Source organism: Mauremys mutica, chromosome 4, assembly GCF_020497125.1.
Source record: "Mauremys mutica isolate MM-2020 ecotype Southern chromosome 4, ASM2049712v1, whole genome shotgun sequence".
Taxonomy (NCBI): Eukaryota; Metazoa; Chordata; order Testudines; family Geoemydidae; genus Mauremys; species Mauremys mutica.
Window position 1 is genome coordinate 41,914,844 of NC_059075.1, and position 23,209 is coordinate 41,938,052.

The 23,209-nt window shown below is 42.8% G+C and overlaps 1 protein-coding gene and 1 long non-coding RNA gene across 3 annotated transcripts in view; both read right to left on the reverse strand.

The window, feature by feature from the left end:
• Positions 1-7,059, reverse strand: part of ESRRB (estrogen related receptor beta) — a 177,853-nt gene extending 170,794 nt beyond the window's left edge. For both annotated transcript variants that reach the window (XM_045012603.1, XM_045012601.1), the window contains exon 1: positions 6,896-7,059. In XM_045012603.1, coding sequence (XP_044868538.1) covers positions 6,896-6,897 — 2 coding nt within the window. In that variant the 5' untranslated portion in view covers positions 6,898-7,059. The remainder of the gene's footprint in view (positions 1-6,895) is intronic.
• Positions 7,060-13,095: 6,036 nt separating this feature from the next.
• LOC123368105 overlaps positions 13,096-23,209 on the reverse strand; it is a 49,577-nt gene continuing 39,463 nt past the window's right edge. The window contains exon 3 of the long non-coding RNA XR_006578687.1: positions 13,096-13,221. This is a non-coding gene — a long non-coding RNA (uncharacterized LOC123368105). The remainder of the gene's footprint in view (positions 13,222-23,209) is intronic.

The window sequence follows — 23,209 nt, forward strand, 5'->3', positions numbered from 1 at the left end:
GAGACTGTGTGTTCTGTAAAGGTTTAAGTGGAGCTGCATATGTATTTTGTGAAGCACTTCAGGGTGAAAGGCAGTACATATTCCTAAATTCTTCACAAAACGTACACATGCACAGCTCCACTGAAATGTAGCCACCTCTGGGGTAGAGGGCAGAAAGCCATCCACAGAGTGCTGTACACAGCAGTGGAGGGAGAAAGGGAGCGAAAATTTTGGCTAAAGGACACCAAGGTAAACCCCTGCATTTACAGAAACTGCCAGGCAGGGATTAAAATGTATTGAAACAGGAGGGGAAGCTCTTCCTGCACCAGCCAAGAATCAAGGGTGCTGTGATGGGGAGAAGAAAAGAAAATGTAAGACTTTACCGGGTGTAGTTTGGCCACAGAAATCAGCCTTAGAGCTGTGAAAGGAATACTTTGTAGTAGATCTGCCCTGGGTGTCAATACTATGGAGGGCACAGGAGAAGGCAAAGAGAATGATTATTATATATATTCAGAATACACACACACACGTATCAATGCAGCGTTTAGATGAATCTCAATATTTATTAAAAAGAACAGGAGTACTTGTGGCACCTTAAAGACTAACAAATTTATTTTAGCATGAGCTTTCGTGAGCTACAGCTCACTTCTTCGGATGCATAGAATGGAACACACAGACAGGAGATATTTATACATACAGAGAACATGAAAAGGTGGAAGTATGCATACCAACAGGCAGAGTCTAATCAATTGAGATGAGCTATCATCAGCAGGAGGAAAAAAAACTTTTTGAAGTGATAATTAAGATGGCCCATAGAAGGTGTGAGGAGAACTCTCTGCCCCAGCCTGGAGCCCCCTCCCACACCTGAACTTCTCATTTCTGGTCCCACCCCAGAGCCTTCATCCCCAGCCAGAGCCTTCACCCCCTCCCACACCCCAGCCCCCAATTTTGTGAGCATTCATGGCCTGCCATACAATTTCCATACCCAGATGTGGCCCTCGGGACAAAAAGTTTGCCCACCCCTGCTATACTCATTCAGCTTTCTCATGTAGACAGGCCTGAGCATAAGGAGAGTATGTTGTGGGAGAGGAGCGTGGCTAATACTAGTTCCATTGAAAGGCTACCAACCTGCTGCTGATCACAGTAGGTATCACAGTCCCTCCTGGGAGAAGCCTCAGTTCTTGTTGGGGGGAGACTAAACTCAGTGGGGTGGCCTCTCAGAGGAACTGACAACAGTAAAGCCTTCTGGTTGTTAAATGGACGTCACTGTGTTCAGTTTGGGTCTGATTACATTTCTGCTAAAATGAGGTGTAAGTCTAATATGAATGTTGTTGTGACCTTTTAAAAATTCCAGTGGAAAGGGTTTTTGAAACAAACAAATGTTTCCCTTCCATTTTTGTAGCCCAAACATTGCAGCAGGATGCTAGTACATGGGAATCTGAAAGCAAGGTTAACTAGAAAATGTCCAGAAGCAAAGCTGTCTGTTTCTATGTCCAACCTGGGAGAAAAACAAGAAGTAAACAAATAGCTGGATTGGAAACAGGATTTTAAAACCTGTTTAGGCCTGGGCGGTGGGTATAATAGGCTGGGGAAGGCTGTGCCTCCCCAAACAGCCCCGTGTGGCCCTGCCCATGTTCCGCTCTGTGACCCCCTCCTCAGTACTTGTGGCAAGACAAACCCAAAGTCCCATGGCAAAGCACCCTGTTCTTAAAATCCTCTCTTTTTTTTTCAGTCTATGGATTTTGCTGTGTCAGTTTGTGACTGGTTACTTCTTAATCAGTGTTATTTTTTGATGTTAACATTCCAAAACACCTCCGAGAGGCCCATTCTGTCCTTTTGATTTAATTAATTGTTTTGTCTTTAGGGGTGCCAGCCTTCTTCACCTTTTCTACCAGTGCCCCAAAGGGTCATTCCTTTCTGCTATTCAGAAAGGGTAGCTAGCAAAATAAACTATAACCTTTAATACAAATATAAAATCCTACCCCTACACACCCACCACCCATGTGTTTAAGATTTTATAGCCCAAAACTATGTTAGTAAGAAAGATAAGGGATCAACCAACTATCCTGAACAATGTTTTTTAAACCACAAAATCTAATAACCCTCTGCCACCTAGGAACTGGGAATGGGTTTGCTATGGCATCATGCCCATTTTCTAACTCTCAAGTCATGGTATTCAAGGCAGCAATACTGTGGAGTTTCCAAGAGTGAGCCCTGATTCTTTAGCATTCTAGGCTCAGCAGGGCAGAGACCGTGTCTGTATCCATCTCTTGTCCAGGCCTGAGCAGTCTATCATCACATAATGATGAGCACAGAGTAAGAAACAAGGTTTATGTTGACACCCCAACCCTGAAGCTGTGGCTGGTCCCTTCAGAAATGAATGGCACATGAAAGAGTTCAAAGACACAGAGAAGGTGTGAGGAGAACTCTATGGGCCATCTTAATTATCACTTCAAAAAGTTTTTTTTCCTCCTGCTGATGATAGCTCATCTCAATTGATTAGACTTTTCCTGTTGTTATGCATACTTCCACCTTTTCTTGTTCTCTGTATGTATAAATATCTCCTGTCTGTATGTTCCATTCTATGCATCCGAAGAAGTGAGCTGTAGCTCACGAAAGCTCATGCTAAAATAAATTTGTTAGTCTCTAAGGTGCCACAAGTACTCCTGTTCTTTTTGCGGATACAGACTAACACGGCTGCTACTCTGAAACCTGTCAATATTTATTGTTACTTATGGTAAATACTGACATGGGCTTCACCTTAGTAAATACTTACCTCTTGGATTAATAAAGCTTGAGGTTCATCTTAACAAAAACCAATTGGACAAATTGTTGACCTCAGTGGAGTTGTACATGAGGTCTGAGAGTTATACCAGGACTGAACACAGCTTGATATCTATCTGCTTGTCATGCGATGAATGTTTAGATAAAGTTTTTCCATCTACCTATCTCAGATTATGGAACAGCATCATTATCCCTATGTTACAGCGAGGGAAACTGAGGCACAGGGAGGGGACATGATTTGGTAGTCAGAACCAGGAAGCACACCTGCTACTAAAAGACCCCTGCAGAAGGGAGCAGAGAGAGACTTTCACAGCACCAGCTCATTTCTTATACTTCAGTCTTTGCAGGTTTGGTTTTCACACCCAACCTAGGCCAGTGCCCTTCTGTCCTATTTTCCAACATACCAACACTTAGCAAAATAGGGTTGGGTCCTACCCCAATGAAGTCAATCAAAACACCTATTGTCTTCAGTGAGACGAGGCTCTATCTAAGCATTTGTACTGAACCCATCACCAAAGCACTGATTTGTCCCTGAGGCAGCGATTCTGATTTCTTAACTATACTATTTGACCCAAGACTCCTGCTAACCTGAAGAGTCAAATATGGCCCAACAACAAATCTGCCTGGAGAGGTAGCACAATTTAAGAGTTGACCAATCCACATTTTTAAAAAAAACAAAGGGTTGGTGAAGAGACAAATGGGACCAAAACTAATCCATTAAAACATTCAATCGAGTCTTCTAGAAACTGATACAAGGACAGCTTTGCCCCTTCTCATAAACACATGGCCCCCACCCAACTATACGTTCGAGGAGAATTTATTTGGAGTTTCTATTAGGCCTCTGCATGCACTCCATACATCTTGCCTACCTACAGGAGAGCTGTTCTGAAGCATCACTTGACTTTGTTTTAAATAGCTCGCTACAGTTTCCATTTTAGCTTTGTGAGATGATTATTTTTTTCTTACAGAATTGAAGTTGTACAGCAGTTGAAAATGCTGATGGCTTAACTGATTTCATTTTTTTTCCATAGCAGCCCTAAGGGGTTTTAACTCTTTCTGTGGCACTGAAATCCTGCTTTGGAGTTCAATGTTTAACTCGCGCTGGGAGACTCATAAATATTCGGAGTCACTCTCTCCCTCTCTGTTTGATTAGGAAATGAGCCTTTAACTCAATGTAATCCCCAAGCCATTAACAAAAAAGCCCTCAACTGCTCCACTATTAGAATTTCACTCCTAACCCACAGAGGATTGAATTAGATTAACATAACTACCCGCAATCTGAGTTTATTTTCTGTGCCAGATAGAAATGTGTTTTCAGGAAAGAAAAAGAGAGTGAGCCAGAGAGCAAGCATGAGCATAATGAAATGTAAAAATAGAGGGATCAGAAATAGCTGGACAGATGTACAGGTGAAGAGAGAGAGAGAGAGAAAGAAAGATAGCTACATAATAATTATTAACTGGCTGCTGACTTTTGGGCATAGGGTTATTAGGAAGGACCCTAACAGCACAGAATTGTTTTAGTAAGGACAGTGTTTCCCCCCAGGTGTTTATTCCCAATTTGCAGAGATTTACAGGTATACACCTGGTATGCTGCATTTCAGACACCTGTACAGCCTGTTTGGCACAGGTTTTATTCAAAATTTCCAGGAAGTATTATACACAACAACAACAAAAAATAGAATGTATGTGGCAATTACTTTGCAGTCAAATGAACAGAAAAAGGTGTAATGAACAAGATTTTTCATTCCTCAAAAATCACAAACAGGCCCTGACAAATTACGTTTAAGGAATCAGTTTGGAGGAGACGAGGTTAATGGGTGCTTAGTCCACATAACCTTAATTGTTAGTGAAGCAGAAACTAAATAATAACAGGCTGCATTCTTCCACACAATGCATCAAAGTTTTTTCCAATCACTTATCTAACCATGCATACAGATAGAAGAGAAAGATGTCCCATAATCTATTGATCTACAAGCTATACGGCAGCAGGCACTTGATAATTTTTCCAAATGCAAGAATAAAACAAAGAATCTGCAGATTATACAAGAAAAGATCCACTGTAGCAAAAAAAGGGAGTAAAGTCCACCAGTTTCATGGACACAGCCAAGAAATATTCCAAAAATCCTTAAGACTAAAAAGATAGAGGGTTTATTGGGAATACTTGCTCAGGAATGTTGGGATCTCTGCAGAAATGTTTAATCATGGATATTTGCAGTCATGTCTGAATGTAGGCATGTTAGATTTTTGCTGTGTACATGGTGGAGAAAGAGGTTGCTTTTTTAATTTTAAATTTTTAAGAGGATCTAAAACTAGTTGATCAGTACTTTCTTTGTTTAACTAAACAATCAACAATTTTGAGTTCTTCAGTACATTTTAGGATAACCTGCTCTCTCATTTGAATAATTCAACTATAATAGGAAATAAACAGAGAAACAATAAATGTAATATTGTGCCAAACAAACGTTACAAAAAAAATTAAAGAGCAACAGAAAGTGAAAAAATCTTACCAGTCAAAACTAAGCTTTCTATACTGAGCATTGTCATGCTGAGAATTCTATTTGATTTGCTTTTTTGGAGGAAGCTTTGTGTTACAATTATAATTTTAAACATTACTAACCTATGGAAAATCAACATGTTTATCAATGTTGTCCTGCTAGCTGTGCCTCTACAATTCCAGTTTGTTAACTTCAGTCATTACATGGATGATTAAAAAACACTGCATATAACCATTTGGAATAAGTTCCAAAAGAAAAAAAAAATACACTCGCAAGTCAAAGACTTCAGGAATGGTAAAATTTGCATTGAATAAAAAGCCACATAATACTATATGATGTATATTTATAAGACGAGATCTGGCCTGTTCGTCACCTTCCTTCAGTCAATCCCGCCACAACAATCTTCATTTATTGATTAGTACTTGATATTTGAATCAAAAGGCAGCTTTCCCGTTCTGTTCATATTTTCATTAGATGTTTGTTCAGTCCAAATTATTTCAAACCAAAACAATTTGTGTTCTCTTTGTTGCTTTGAAAATGTTAAAATATTTGCCGTAAAAAAAAGTTGCCAGAGTGTACTTTGGGAAAATGTACCACACATGGAAAAACAAAAATAAAAATTGTGAACTTTATTTTTTTTCCTGTGAGACATTATAAATGCAAGAAATTTCAAAGAATCCACATATATTTGTATAAAGATTGTTCTATTCCTTAAAAAAATTATTAAAAGTAAACATTCAAAAAACTCAAGTCTTTGAGCCCAAAATAAGAAACAAGACAAACAACTTCAATTATTTCAGTTTTTGACCAAAGAAATGTTTACATAATGAATAAAAACTAGTTTGATTCATCATTAAACCTTTGTAATTAGAGCATCTCCTACTTTTTCCTTTAACAAAAACCACACCAAAATACACACCATTGTACGAGTTTTATTTTGCATTTTAGATACCTTAAAGCAAACACCTCACACAACCGAGTTCCTCCTTTGATTGTCACTATGCTGACTTCTCAAAGTCCTGCACCCCTCTATTGTCACTGCAGAGGCTTTAGAAATTAAGTTGTTTGGGGACCTTTAAAATTAGACAAACATTAGCTGCTCAATGCCAAACGCCTTTGGTAAAACAAAATTTCATTTTCATGTGTGTGCTAGAGAAGGTGTGAGCCAAAGCTAGGGGTTTTGGGGGGTGGTTGGGAGAATGGTTGTTTGGTTCTTTTAGTAACTGGTTGCTGAAGTTTCCAGATATGCGCTTTTTATACCAGCGGTGGGGAAATATCACCTGTCCTTGGTAAGCCCTTAAAGCAGAGTTACATTATACAGTGGCCTTTTCAGAACACCAGCAAAGCTGACTATTTCCATTCCCAAAACAATCCCTTTCTGCTCAAACTTCCATTTGTTTGCTTTAAGAAAAAAAACCAATACCCAAATAGTGAAACTGACTGATTTACATGAAGTTCTGAAATCATCTTGCCTGCTTGTGGGTCACTCTGACCTTCCTTTGACAGTGTGAAAACAGGAAAAAAAAATATTTTAACCACATTGAGATGCTGCCATAATTTTAAGCCCAGATAAAAGGATTAGTTCAGGGAGACATTTGGATCCAAGACACAATAAAAGGTAGAAGTTAAGTACTTACATGCTGCAGGTTGAGAGATGAAGCTCAGGGCTGGAGCAGAATTTCCCTTGCCCTCAGGTGTTTCTAATTGCTGATTAAATATCTTTTGGTTCTGCCTGCACCAGCCGACAGTCCCCTCTGCGTCTCTGCCTCTCTTTGTGACTAGGACACAGTACTCCGAGTCCCAACCTATAAATAGATCCCAGCTCTGTGATTGATATAACAGGCAGCTGACAAAAAAAAAAACCACCACACACACCATAGGTCTTAAGGAAAGCAGCAAAAGCTGGGCTTTCACCTCTGCACTGCACCCAGGGAGGAGTCCCCCACAGTCACCACTTCCCCACAGCAGCATTACAGCAACTTTGGGCATGTAAGCAAGTGAACAAAATTCACTGCACCAAAAGAAGAAAAGGAAAAGTACAGATGCTGGTTTGGATTTGACTCCTTTACACCTTGAAGTTTAAAAAAAAAAAAAAAAAAAAAAGAAGTGTGATCTGAGTACAGTTTTGAATTGTGTTTTATTCCAAACTCTTTCCATGAAACTTTGCATTCTTGCTACAGAATAAACTGGGACTAACAGCTGGGTTAGTAACGGCAAGGTTAGACAGCTTCCTGAGGGACTCTGCAAAGAGTTCAGGGATTGAGAATGAAGTTACTGTTCTCCATGAACCATTTGATCAGGACACTCCCTGACAGCTAGCATCAGGATAGTGACAAAATTCCCACTTTTAAAGGAACCCCCAGACCAAGGAATTCCCGGTTGGCTAATGTTAGCTCAGAGTAACAAATTACTAAACTTTGGGGGATTTCTATAGGGGTTTGATCAAGTCCTTGAATAATTGGAAAAACCTCCCAGTGATAATGTTTGTAGCTATGGAATTGTCTTCCAAGGAATGGGGTGAGCCCTATTCTTTGGGACATGTATGCGTGACTGGATAAAGCCCTTGAGGATGGATTGTAGCAAGCAATCCTGCCTGGCCCCCATCGGTAAGTGTGGGGATGGTCTAGATAGGACTTTACAGGGCTTTTCCCTCTTACACTTCCATGATTTCTTCTACAAGCTCCCAAATCAGTCTCAATAGCAGATCAGTTGAAGTCTCAAGCATCTGTAGGAAATGGCTGTTAGCACTATTCTCCAAGCCTTCTCTGACTCCCAGATGCTTAACATCAGTACTGACCTCCATGAGGGATATGTAGCTCTCCATACCAATTGGACTCAAAGGTACGGCCCGATGAGTTGCAACTGCAGCTGGGTATAGGGGGATACAGAGAGTAGAAGGAGAAGCTGAGGGCATAATGACCTTCTCTACATTAGACATTTTGGGGGGTCTCTCGCAGTGTGGTAACTAGGACCAGTTCAGCTCTGGTGGTGCAAACAAGGTACCAGCACTCAAACTTTTATTACCATGTCATCTAGATTTCCTCTGAGCAGGGTTAGGCAACATGATGTTCAAAAACTAGTGTCCCACCTACACTACTGCTACTATATCCATAGAGTTGTACCAGTGCTAGTGCTAGTGCAGTGGTGGGAGATGTCCCCAGATAAGCCTAGGAGAGACACACCAGCATGGACCAGGTTTCAGGTTACACCAGGTGATTATTCATGTAAATAACTGAAAGCAGTTTCCCTACTTTAAGGCCAAATCCTTCAGTGCTGACACAGGCAATGCGTTCTTTGCAGTCAATGGGCTTTTCCCTAAGTAAAGAGGGCAGAATTTAGCCTTCATGCTTTTCATGAAATAGGAATTATATGTCATGTAATTTCCTTAATATTCTAATCCTTGCAGCATGGTCTAGTGGACGAAGCAGTGGACTGGGTGCAGGACACCTGGGTTCTGTTCTTAGCTGTGCCACTGCTTTGTGTGATTTTGAGCTAGTTGACCTCTGTGCTTCAGTTTTCCCATCCATAAGGCAGAGATAATGATGCTTAACCTCCATTGTAAAGCACTTTGGTATCTACAGATGAAAAGTGCTATACTTAGCATTATCATCATCCTATGATAAATAAATAATGTGCCAGATGCAGCCCTAGTATAGTGCCATTGACTTCAATGGAGATGCACCCATGCCTTTCAGCTGAATTTGGCCCTTTGATTTTTGCTGAGATGAACACCAAGTCAATATCTAACTGAAGGGAAAACAAATTTCAGCAAAAACACAACCATGTTTTCATGAATGTGCTCTGATTTTGGCTGCCTAAAGGGAGAGACCTGGGGGTCAGATTTTGAGAGATGCTGAGTATTTGGCTCCCACTTACTGTCACAGAGGTGCCACCCCAACCCACCCCATCCTGGGTGGAAGTGGTACTGTGGCAGCCTTTCCTCAGTTTCCCCAGAGTCTTCTCTGGCCATAGGAGTGACATGGCCTCCAGCCAATCCATCTAACAGAATCCAACCCCTTCCAGGCTCTCAGAGTCCTTCACTTGAAGTCCAACAGAAAATAGCAAAACAACTGAATCTTCAGCCCAGCTGGGCTCAGCTGCTAGCCTCCTCCTTTTCAGGCTAATCCCAGCTGCAAACTGTACCAACATTGACCAGGTTTCTGGCTTTCACTCTCTCCGCCCCCGGGTTGGCACACACTTTCCCTTCTCAGGGTTTCAGACAGGCTACAGTCTCTGATCAGCTCCTGTCTCCACCGAGGCTCCTTGCCCACCGCAGGATAGTGTGTCTGGTCTGCTTCCCCACCAATCCCCCACTTCCGGGCTGCCTTCCTCTTAAGTCCAACCCTGCACAGATATAACAGAGCAGGACTAACTGAACTAGGCTGACTGGCCCCAAGTCTATCCTTAAAGGGGGCAGGCCACCCTATTACAGACTTCAGCTGGAATTTTTAGTGCAGAATACTTCTGAAAATCAGGCCAAGGTGCATCGAAGAGGCTCCCAAACACTAAGGCACTCAAATCCAGCAGCCATTTTTGAAAAGTTTGACCTTAATATATGTATAGTTGTATACATTCTGAACCGAATAAATATAAATGCCACCAACTTGTTCCTTGCCTTTCCATATCACCTATCTCCAAACCCTTTACAAACATTATTTAAGCAAGCCCCATGCAAGGTAGGCCAGTATTATCATCCCCATATTGTGTTGGGGAGGGGGAATCCGAGACACAGAGATACCAAGAGATTTGCCCACACTTTCTCAGCAACACAGTGGCACAGCCTTGAACAGAGCCCAGAATTCTTTGAATCTTCATCTCCTCTTTTACTAGAGCACATGAATTTAGTTGTTACACTTTGGGAGAAAGAGAAGTCAGAGGTCCAGAAAAGACTCTCTCCTTAGCCTGAAGCTGGTTCTTTACACAGAACTCTCATGGCCCTGACTCACTCAACTCCTATGTGGAAGCTTCTCTTCATTCCAGCAGTAAATTATGTGTGTCAGGCATGGACAGACGGGGAAAAACCCTATAGCAGAGGAAATCCCACATAGACTTTACACCCACCACAACACACTGCAGAAAGGAGGCCAGAAGATTGCAAAAAATCACCTCAAAATACATTTAAAAATAAGCTACTTGTAGAGCAGATAAAGGTTTAATATATTTTTCTTCAAACACCCAGTTTAGAGAATTGCAATCTGGAAAACTGGGACTGTAGCTGAGCAGTCTCTCTCACTGGTTATTTGCTGTTGCATTTGTTATTACAAGGTGCCTGTCATTAGTACCTACTGTAGTTAAAGTTGAAAGCAGCTTCCACTATAAACTCCTGCTTCACAGGCTCATAAATGCCCCCAAACTATTACTGATGTATATGAAATGTCCAGTGATTGACTTCTGCTCAAGGGAGAGGGGTTTGGGGGAGAGGGCAGGAAAAGTGTAAGTGTGTGGGTGGGTGGCTGGGAGGGAGTAAGTGTCAATTGGGCAAAACCCTTTCAGCCATTTATAAACTATTATGAAAGAATGAAACATACTACACTTTTCTGCCAATGTTAAAAAAGGAAAGTAATCATACTTAAGACAGGCCTACAGCAAATATATATGAAGCTTGAAAAATGGCTGAGACAGCTAGCTGGGATCTTAGAATGATAGAATCATAGAATGTCAGGGTTGGAAGGGACCTCAAGAGGTCATCTAGTCCAACCCCCTGCTCAAAGCAGGACCAATCCCCAGACAAATTTTTGCCCCAGATCCCTAAATGGCCCCCTCAAGGATTGAACTCACAACCCTGGGTTTAGCAGGCCAATGCTCAAACCACTGAGCTATCCCTGCCCCTCCATCTTCCTTTGGATTGTGTGTGGAAAAAAGTAAGCACCCAAAAAATTACTTCTATGCATGCTGAGCATGTCTGCCATGATTTTAGCAGAGCCCAATGTAACTGTACCTGTTTTAATGTCAAGGAAAACATAAGGATGTACAACAACTACAAAACCAATAAAAATCAGATCCATAGTTTTAAAAAAAATTGTAGAATGCAGCAAAAATAGTTTTTTTTTGTTTTTGTTTTTGTTTTTTAACTTTCCCATTAGGAAGATTCAGTTGTCATTTTAATATAATCTACAAGAGAACTCTCAACAGCCAAAAACTGCAGGATAGGTGGGATATCATCTTATAAGCCTCAGTGAGGTGTGAACTTCAGAGCCTTAAAATTTGGACCATTTAAATACTAGCATTAGTATGAAGCAATATAAAGAAAATTAAATAAAAACCTACGTCAAGGCTGCCTGGTTTACACCACTAAGCATGACAGAAATGCAGAAGTCAAGGCTCCAACAGCAACATGATTTTGGGTGCATTGCCTATGTGAAGTATTTTCCAGATCTGTTTGTGTGTTTAAAATGGGTTGTTTAAATACACTCCTCCTACACAGAATGCACAAGACAGTGGAGTTGCTGATGCCAATGGAAGCCTAGCTACTGTGTTTCCTGACTTTGGGGGAATTTTAATGCTGTAACCTTAACATTACATTAATTTATATTTTTCTGTGTAATCTATATTCTCAACAGGGCTTTTCTTGGTGTACTGTGAATAAAACTCTGTGTCCAGCACTTTCCCAACAAACTCTAGAATCATGAGATAGGACATTGCAGGGTGCAAGACTTTGTACCACTGGAGAAAATAACATCACTGACTCAGTGCAGTTTTGACTTTTATTCCTTCTTTAGTTTCAATATATTTTATTAATTCTCAAATATTTTTAACTGTGGCTGTCCAAAGGCAGTTTTGCCATTGACTTTAATTAAGAGTATTTGTTGTGCCTGATCATACTCTTATCAATTTATTTATCGTTGAGTTCACCAATATTATACTAGTGATCCAAGGTTAGGTTTTCACAGTATTGTGTACTCATGTTAGATATTAATACTTAAGTGGAGTGTATTCAGAGAATTCAATATTTCTGAATTTGTACAAAAATAAAATGTATGAGGCTCTATCTAAAGCTTATTAGCAGCAGGACAATCATACACTGCAATATATTTAAATATCCCTCCTAAACACCTAATTCTGAAGCATTGCCTCTGACTACAAAAATTAGTGAGTTTATATGATTTTTTTAAATGTGAACTTCCTAGATTTGCTCCTTGGGGAAGGCACCTGCCTCAAGTGTTTTCTATATATGATAACAACATCTATGTACTTCTGTGAAGCACCTACTGCACTTGTTTGTTACTTTATAGCACCGACAACAAGCACACACCTGTGCAGACAGAGCATTAACTGAACACTTAATAGCCTGCTGGTATGTTTGAGATTTGTATAAGGTCAGCTTGAGACAAGCGATACTGTTTCATGTTCTCAATAACCTTGGGGGTAGGGGGAGGGAGAGAGAACACGGCTAGTTTTATAGCAAACATCTATTGTAATAATATCCATACTAACTTTGATAGCAGGGAAAGGGGGAGGAAGATAAAGAGATTTAAAGCAGTTCTAGATCCAAACATCCAGAATGTGTGAAGGCCTTTTGATCTGGAGTTTTGGTTCAGCCCACCAGAGAGATTAAAATAAGCTTCCAAATTCAGACTGGGCTTTTACACTGAAATAAAAATGATCCTCTCCGCACACTCTACAAACTCTCTAAAAAAATCACAGTCATTTTTAAGAGATCCGAAAGCAAAGAGCACCAGGAAGTGGATGAAGTCCCCCGTCTATGGGAGCCCTAGAGCAGGGCATTCCTCGGCTGCAAACACCACTTCTAGCTAATGAAGGAATAAACAGTTCCAGGAGTCCCCCCTGCTTCACAAAGCTTGAAAATCAATAGATAAATGAGACACAAAATTACTTGCCTGCTTTCTGAGGTCTTCTGGGGAGAGCCCGATTCCGCAGCCCTTATTCACATAAAGGACAAGCTCCCTGATCAGCGATAACCAGATGAATCCATGGAAGGAGATAAGTCACCAGCATGAATTGTCTGGGTTTCAAAAAAAGGAAAGGAAAGAATTTAAAGCAAGTCTCTTGTGGGGGGCCACAGGGCACAAAGCTCATCTCTAAATCAGTGCCAAAAATGTCCTGCCTTGCCCAATATCTTAGGAAAGTCACTAACTTCTCAACGTCTTCCCTTTACTCCAAGGCAGAGCCCTCTCCTGGGTCTTTGATCCAGAGCTAAAGCTGTGCTCTCCTAATCAAAATTAAGAAAGTGTCACTCTTAGGGCATTTCATTAAAGAAAAAGAGACCCCTATAAGTCATACAGGGAGCATTTTTCCGTCCTTGAAGGCCAGCGAGATGGCAAAAACAGCACTCACACCCAGACCTTCTCAAACTAACATTTTGTCAGATCTCCCATACCAAGCAGGGTCAAGGCCAGTCCGTACTGGGAGACCTCCAAAGAATATCCGGAACAAGGAGTGGTGTTAATGATTCAATAAGGGCTACTCTTCCCTCTAAGGCAGTAGTCAACCCTAGCATCAGCATGGAGTCAAAGGAACTGTGCTGCTGGAGCTACTAGTTTATGGATGAGACAAGTCAAACCATTTTACAAACAACTGGGGTGTTAGAATCAGGGCAAGACACCGAGGTTATCTCAGGAAATTAAATTCCACCTTCCCAAAATCCCCCCTTGCATTTTCTGCTCTATACAGTATTTCCTTTTCCAAATGTTTGTGTAGGGCTGCTGTGCACTGTTAAACAGCTGCTATGCACCACCCCAGAGAGGGTTGCATTTTAGTTGTGGGTGAAGTGATTTCCATCTCTTTACACAAATTCTGCTAGTGTCTCTCAGTCCTTCCCCACAGCACCCTCTGCTATTCCAGTCCTGGTGCTTGAGTCCCCCCGCCCACACACACACACACATTCCAGCTTTGCCAGTTCACCTCAAATAGCTCTACCCATGGACTTCACTCTAGACCTATAGCAATCCTTGTTATTGCAGTCCGGCCCCCAAAGACAGGAAACCTTTCATGTGTTAGAGCATTTCATCCACATTAAACAAAACTCTTTTTTAAATCAGATCATTTGCTATGAGGCAGTTTATAGGAAATCCCCAGGGGGAGTCTACACTGCTGTTGCTCTGTCTCTGGCAGACAACAAGCACCTCCCTTTTCTATCATGTCAGGCATGCACTTGGATACCCAGAAGAGAGCTAATTCTTAACAAGCTAATGGGAGCAGCACGTGCTGACTAATGCGCACACAGACCATCAGGAAGCTGCATGTGCTGCCCATGCCATTGTCTGGGTTCTATTTACCTTTTATCACCCCTACCTTGGTCCAAAGGTATTTAAAGCCAAGAGCAAGTAGAGAAAGTGCCATAGGTATCACAAATCCACAGACACAGCAGCACTGGAGGCTGTCAAGAAAACATGTTTGGTGTGCAGCTGAGGAGACACTGGAACTGCCTCTCTCAGATGGGCTGAACTGAACCCTAATTCCAAAGATGCCAACGTTTGAGGGCATTGAAGGGAAGATACGGACTCTGTAGCAATCCCTGGCTACCAGGGGATAGTAGCTACAGCTGAACTTGTACTAGCACATATTCCCACACAAATGAAACACTAACGTGGTAAAAGTGAAGCCTGTAAACAGCTGAATCTTTCCCCTTTCAAAAGCCTATAGATCTACTAGCATTAACAGTGCAAAGAAACTGCTAGCCAAGTTCTGTAATCTAAAGTGAATTTACCCAAAGTCCCCTGCAAACGGCTCTCCTACAAAGCTTTCTGCGGGATTCTTGATTCAGGTGCAGATTCTTTCTTTTTAGCTGTGTTGCTCTGTCCCTTGTTGTCGCTTTATCCAGCACTCCTCCTGCTGCTGAGTCTATCCCAGCCTGGAATAACCAGTCCCTCCCATTGCTTCTGCCCACAGCCTTGTTGCTGTTTGCAGGTAAGGTTCAGCTCTTTGCCAGTCCCACCCTCCAGCAAGGTCACTGTCATTCTCACAGTGCACACACGCACATGTTCCAGCTAGGACGGCCCATAACAGAGGAAGTAAAACTATTGGTTGAAGATCCCCAGATCATTAGAATAGCCTCTCCCCTGGCACACTGAACACCAAGCAACTCGCCCAGGAACTTGTACACAACTTTTAAAAGGCATCAATAGAATTAAAAGACATATAGCAACCCTTCTCTAGCACCTTCTGTATGGGGATCTCAAAGCTCTTCACAAAAATTAATGATCCAGTTTCCCTCACCCCTGTGAAGTAGGCCCCTTTTTATTATCCCTGTATTGCAGATGATGAAACTGAAGCACAGGGAGGGAAAATGAAGTGGGATAGATTAACAGTTAAAAATAGGACCATAAACAACTGGGGGAAATTTTAAAAGAAAAAAAGAGAGACCTTAGGCATATATATAATTTGTTTGTGATTCAGTGGCATAAAGAACGCTCTCTTCATACAGCTCTTTAATAAAGAATAATGCTATTCCTATTTCTTCACTAAAGGCCTATATTTCTGCTCCACACATCACTGACAGGGAAAGACAAGAATCTAAGAATAAGTGAGGGTCTCAGTGAGAGGAGAGCCTAGAAGAAGATATTAGTACACTCTCCCAAGGGTAGCATATACTAACACTGTTGCATTATGTCTGAGTTTTTATCCTGGGTAGGCCTCTGTTTGTCATGTACAATTTAGAGGGATGCTGCCCAGTCAAATTTGACAAAATTTAATTTTTTGTATCAAAACAGGTTCTTACAACACTTAAGACACATGGGAACTTTTCCATGTCTTTTTCTTAAAAGAAACAGTTTAAAAAAAAAAAAATATATATATATATATATATATATATATATATATATATATATATATATATAAAAATAAACCTTCTTTACGGTCTCTCACTGGTTGCCAGTCCATTTCTAAGTAAAATGCAAGACACTGGTTCTCATCCACAAACTTCTAAATGCCCTAAGCCCAAGTTATCCAAGACACCTCCTCTCCCTTGCCATACCAGAGATGTCCTTGAGAAATACTTTATCTCTCTTGCCTTAGCGTGAAGCTCAAGCGAATCCTTCTCAAGAGCAAGCCTTGGCTTCTGGAATTTTCTCCTGCTGGAAATACAACTGAGCCCAGATTTGGCCAAGTTTAGAAAATGCACCTGTTTCCAGCAATGGTGGGCTCTGGCTTGCTTTTTTTGCCCCCTCTATCACTGTCCTCAAACATTGTGAAGCTGGGGGGGACTATAGTGCATTTCTTCATTATATTTGGGTAAAGTTATGTGCTCCCATTTTAAACAGTGATGGACAACCTCACAATGTTCAATGTAATAAAATTTACAAGCAAAATCCATTCAGCCATTTTTGAGTATTATGAGCAAGTAAAAAGTAAGGAACTTCCCCAACCAAAAATAAAGTGTCATTAAGGTCTTGACACAACACACCTGACTATGCAGTTAATGTTTATCTCCTAGTAATTGGTTAATGTTTACAAGTCCTTTGTAGATTAACATTATTAGTACTATTAATTATAGACATACTAGGATGACTCTATAGCTACATCTGTAATTCCCTTTCCATTATTATGTAACAGCTACTGTATGGTAACACCCAGAGAATTTATCTACCCTGTAATAAAAAGTTCAGAGCCCTGAGTCACAGAGCCCAGGTCAGCTGAGTTGGCCTCACAGAGCTCAGGCTGAGGGACTAAAAATAGCAGTGTAGACAAGACCCTGCCAGGGGAGGGAAGGCCCCAGCCCCCGAGCCCAAACATCTAAAGTGCAGTTGTCTAGCCCTGCAGCCAGAACCTCGTGAGCCCAACTCAGCTGACCTTGGTCAGTCACAGTCATACCGGGGGTCTTTTATTGCAATATTGACATATCCCCAGAGGCCCCAATCAGGACCAGGGCCCCTTTGTGCTAGGCAATGTACCTCCACCTATGAAGATATAGTCCCTGCTGCAAAGAGCTCACAATTTAAGGCCTGGTTTACGCACAGTTTTTTGTCCCAATGTAATTATTTCAACTAGGGGTGTGATTATATTTTGATATAGTTCAAGCAGTTCAACATCCTAGTATGCATAAACATGAATATATGGGTACAGCTTATTCCTGTAAAGAAGCTATATTGGTATAAGCACTTTATAGAGGTATACCTGCATCCACACTGGGGGCTGAACCAATCAAACTACATTGGTTTTTAAACCAATAGAGTTAAAGAGGAACAAAAATTGTGTGTAAAGCAGTACTAAAATGGCAGGAGTCATAATGACAGGTAGAAGAAGAGGGATACAATCAAGTATAGACTTGCAATTTTAAGCCTAGTTTTCAGTTTTCCTCCAGGAAGAATCCTTTCTACCTGAAGTTTTGTATTTCCAATTTAGTCAGATGCTTTAAAAAAAAACACTTAAAAGTTTGAGGTTAATCCATCAAGGCATTTCTGACAAACAGGACTTTGGGAAATGAGGTATAATCCCCTTTTTTATATCTCCATTAATGATTTTTAAAGGCCTGTCCCAAAAAAACCCTTGCCCTGGAATCTCCACATTTATTCTATTCAATATTTCTTACATTTAACTTTTATTGCACTCATGTTCTCCACTCATTCAGTCTGCCTATCTGCTTCTTCTGATGACACCAGCTCCTGTCATGTCTGTACTATGCATAATAACAATCTTTTGCATATCAGGTTACATCTGCTGTGGTTGCAGATTATCTGCTGGAACCACAAATGAAAGTGCTTTTGCAGAATTTTGGTAAATTTTGCTTCTTTTTATGGCACCTTAGAGACTAACAATTTTATTTGAGCATAAGCTTTCGTAGGCTACAGCCCACTTCATCGGATGCATAGAATGGAACATATAGTAAGGAGTTATATATACACGTACAGGAGAACATGAAAAGGTAGGAGCTGTCCACCATGTCCTTTTCACGTTCTCTGTACATGTATATATATCTCCTTATTATATGTTCCATTCTATGAATCCGATGAAGTGGGCTGTAGCCAAGGCCGGCTCTAGGTTTTTTGCCGCCCCAAGCAAAAAAATTGTTGGCTGCCCCCCACCCCAGCCCTGGGCTCTCACCCGCCCCCACCAGTGCCCTCCACCACTCACACCCCCTGCCTCCCCATCACTGGGCTCTCCCCCCCATCCCACCCGCACCCCTGCCTCCCCAGCACTGGGCTCTCCCCCCCACCCCACCCCACCCGCACCCCCTGCCGTCCCAGCCATGGGCTCCCCCCACCGGTGCTGACTCTGCCCGCTCCCCCCTTACCACCAGCCGGTCCGGCGCTGGCAGCGTAGGGGTAAGCAGCAGGGCTCCCGGGCCGCACCTCAGCCCAGGGTCCCTCCAGCTGGGGCTCCCGCCCCCAGGACCGTCTGGGACCCAGGAGGGCAGAGCCAGGGGACTGCCCCGGCAGAGGGTTGAGGAGCCGGAACAGGGTAGCCCCAGAGGGAGTGGAGCCCCGGAGAGCGGGATGCAGGTCCCGCATAGCAGTGCCCCACCCTCTATGGCCCCGCTGCTGCTGCAGCTTCTGGCTGCCCTGCCTCAGTCCCTGGGTGGCTCGGGCCACTTCGCCCAGCCCCGGCTGTGGCACTGCGGAGCAGCCATCCTGCGGCACCTGCAGGCAGCCTGTGTGCCTCGCGGGGCAGCCCCCAGCCTGAGTGTCCCCAGCTTGGAGTCTGCCTGGCCCAGCCACAAGGTGCAGGCGCTGCTCCCCCGCGGCGTGAACCTCAGCGGCCCCAGGGCGCCCTCCGACGCCCTGCTACTGCCAGGGCCGGCTCTAGGCTTTTGCACTGGAAGCAACAGAAAGAAGGCCAGAATGCTGCCCCTGAAAATGTGCCACCCCAAGCACGTGCTTGGTTTGCTGGTGCCTAGAGCCAGCCCTGGCTGTAGCCCACGAAAGCTTATGCTCAAATAAAATTGTTAGTCTCTGAGGGCTTGGCTACACTTACAAATTTGCAGCGCTGCAGCAGGGTGTGAAAACACACCCTCTCCAGCGCTGCAAATTGCGGCGCTGCAAAGCGCCAGTGTGGTCAAAGCCCCAGCGCTGGGAGCGCGGCTCCCAGTGCTGTCCGTTATTCCCCACAGGGAGGTGGAGTACGGACAGCGCTGGGAGAGCTTTCTCCCAGCGCTGGTGCTTTGACTACACTTAGCGCTTCAAAGCGCTGCCGCGGCAGCGCTTTGAAGTGTAAGTGTAGCCAAAGCCTAAGGTGCCACAAGTACTCCTATTCTTCTTGCAGATACAGAATAACACGGCTGCTACTCTGAAACCTTTTTTATGAGACTTTCCACCTCAGCCCGCCTCTGCTGGCTGTTGCTCACTTAGCAGATTCACATGGTTTTGAAGGGATGAAAAGTTGCAATCTGGAAGATGTTTTTCCCCTGTACACTTCTTTTTGCCAAAGAGAATGGGTGGGTCCCTTGTGTGCCCAGAATCCATCATCTCACCAGACAACTTTCCCTGAATAGGACACTGATGACAGTTGTGTTCTGTTGAGCCGCAACTCAGGACATGGTTTTATTGCGTTGGTACTTTATAAGGTATCACTGATACTACCTCTTTGTATAAAAAAGCCTTGAACATAGCTTCTGTGAACTGCAACATTTTCCTCAGGCTGTGAGTGAGCCTGCACTGATATTTTTAGGTAATCCACTTGATCAATTTTCTTTCCCCTCTGTGACTAGATTCCTGACTTATTCTAACTCGTGTTGCCAGACACATTTTTCATCTCTTCCTCATTCCTGGTCCTCTTTGTGTTTCTTTCCCTACCCCCATCCCCATGTTTAGGTCAGGAGTCACTGTTGTTAGTATAAATAGGGCTAGTACACTTGTGTAACATTTAGCAACTGCGTTCTTCCATTGCTGGAAAGGGAGAGAAAATAAAGTCGCCGAGGCCTCGCTCTCACTCCCTCTCTCCCCTGAAGCTAGTGGAGGCTCTGCTCCAGCCAGTGGCCGGGGGCTGGGGTGGTCAGGGGAGGTTTGGGCCGTCTCAGTGCTTGGGCCAGTGGCCCGGGGCAGCTTGGGCCGGCTGGCTGCCCAGTGCTCGGATGGGCCAGCGGGCAGCTCTGGCCAGCTGGGGTGGGTGGGCCAGGGATCCTCCAGCCACAGGGGTGAGGGCTTGGGCCGCAGGGAGGGGCGAGGGGCCTTGAGTGGAAGGGGCGGGGCTAGGGGTTAGCCTCCCCGAGGGGGGTGTTCACCAACGCCCCATGTCCCCTATCTCCTATTCTCAGTGTAGTGTTGTGATAGGAAGCATAGAGGCATTTGACTGCACTTCCACCAAGGATATAAAGAGAACTATGGTGAAAATTCCAGTTAGTATTACTAATCAAAGCAGATTTAGCTCCCATTTCAATGCAGGTGAAGATATTAGAACCAGTCAGCAAAGAAAGGTAGCCTGTGTCCAGGGCAGCTTATTGTCCAGATTCAACCCTGCCTTACACGTGTGTAGAGTGAGTGTAAAACACCACTATTCTGATACTTGGAATGTTTTGTGCTCACTTTGCACAGGTGTAACTGACTGGACTTGGTGCGAAGCAGGAAACAGTCGGACACCAAGGAATTAGTGATTCCCTTGAGTAACTGCATTCAATCAATTCTAATGCTATTTAGGTTTCCTAGGAGTTTTCCTTTTTGACCTAACTTGCATTTTGTTTCTCATTCTGCTTTTCCCCTGTCCTGGGGCACAAGCAGCCTTTTCTTATTCAGCCCTCTCATCTCAGCCTGCCTTGTCTTGTCCTCCCCCATGTCCAGTCTCTTTGTCCCATGCTTTTCACCCTTTCCTTCCCCAGCCTCTCTCTTCCCCCCCCTTTTTTATTTTGGCCCACAGTCATCCCCCAGCATATCAACAGCAGTGGGAAGTAACCTAATTAACAGTTACTTGATAGACTAACCACTCCCAATATCCCACTGGCAATTCAACAATCCTTTCTGCAGCTAGGAAAATATTTCCATGCTAATTAACAACAACACAGGGAATTTCTGGGCGGAAGGAACTGGGATTCCCATCTGGGCCCACGTGTCTCATGCTGAGTTAGCAATTGTACCTCACAGCATATTTCCCTACCAAATTCCTATCTTATTCCATTATTAACTGTTTACACTGCCCCCTGCTCCTAAGGCCTTGTTAGTCTGACTTCTACTTCTTGTAAACAAACCCAGGCGAAATTACTTCAGTGCCCAGCTGTATGTCATCTTCTGTATTTGACACTTGCTCAAGCAGCCACGTAACTTCCCTTTTCTCTCACCATTATGGCTCACCTGAGTGGGGTCCCACCCCAAGTTCTCAGTCCTAAAGGATAGAGATGATCCTAGATCTATTTTAAAGATTGTTCCAGCAATGTGCTCTGTCTCCATTTCAGCCCCAGCCATTTGCTGTCCAAAGAGGACTAGACACAGTTTCCAGGAGTCCCCGCTACACGTCTCTTTGATATAACTAAAATCATTCCCTAGACTCGTAGCACTAGCTATACACTTGGATCTACAGAATCAGTGTTTTCAGGTGGGCATGAGGGTGGTGATGGCAATCAGTCATAGTCAGGGTAGCGATGATGGGTTTTGTTAACTGAAAAGCTTTTTATGTCCCAAGAACCAAGCTAAGATCGCTCATCTCAATGGTGACCTGCAAAACACACAAACAAACAAGCCCTACATAAAATGGGGGTGAGGAAAAGGTCTTTTGCAACTGTTTGTTTTTTTATAATGGATAAAGGAAGTCTGAAGGGTTTCCTTTAAAAAAAAATGGGAATGGTGATTGGGAATTGTTTAAGAACACTTGAGTTAATGCCCCAAAAGCCACAATCCTGCATTCAAGTAGAAGGTCATATTGATTTAAAAAAAAAAACCAACAACCTGGTTTAAGAAGGAAAGTGAGGGCAGCTATTAAAAATAAAGAATAATAATAATTAATAACAAATGGAAGAAAGGGGAAGTTGATAGTAATATAAATATAAATCAGAAGCTAGGAACTGTAGAAAATTGATAAGGGAAGTCAAGGGACACAACAAGAAATCTATGGCCAGCAGAGTTATGGAAAATAAGGAGGGTTTTTTTTTAAGTACATTAGTAACAAAAAGAATCCTAACAATGGTATTAGTCCACTACCAGATGGAAATGGTAGAATTATCAAAAATAATGAAGAAATGACAGAAGTGTTCAATAAATATTTCTGTTCTGTATTTGTAGACAAAAACCCAGATGATGTAGTCCTAGCATGTGTTACCACTCTTTCCACTTCCCTAATCTCAGGAGGATTGTAATACCATGGCCGTCACCTGCCTCTATTTCCCGTTCACCACAGCCCCCAAATAACTCAGTTTCCAGCCACCTTCTCAGCCCAAAATCCTTTAATTCTCTCTGCACCAGGCTGGCAACAGAATTTGTCAAAAACAGAACTAAAAATTCCCCAAATACACACACAGTCTTTCATCAGTTCCAGCTCTACTCAGTCTTCTGTTTCCTAGGGTTCCCTAGCTTACTGCTAGACCTCCTGCCTCTGACCGTTGTAGTTACTTCGCTCAGCCACACACAACCCTGCAGCTTCCTGCTGCCTTTTATATTTGAATCACCTGATTCCTCTGGGTGGGGCTTATTCTCTAATCAGGGCTGGCTTAACCCCAGCCCAAGGGCAAGCCACTCTATTTACAAGGATATTAAACAGCAATTACTAAAGTTAAACATTTTTAAATCACCATGGCTGGGTAATTTGCATCCAAGAATTTTAAAAAAGTTGGCTGAGGAGCTTGCTGCACCATTAATGTTAGTCTTAGAACAATGGGGAAGTTCCAGAAGACTAGAAGAAAACTAATGTTGTGCCAATATTTTAAAAGGGTAAATGAGATGTCTTGGGCAATTATAGTCCTGTCAATCTGACATCGATCCCAGGCAAGATAATGGAGTGGCTGATATGGGTTTCAATTAATACAGAATTAAAGAAGGATAATATAATTAATACCAATATAGAGAGGTTTGTGGAAAACAGACCCAATCAAACTAACTTGAAATCTTTTTTTGATGAGATTATAAATTGGGTCGATA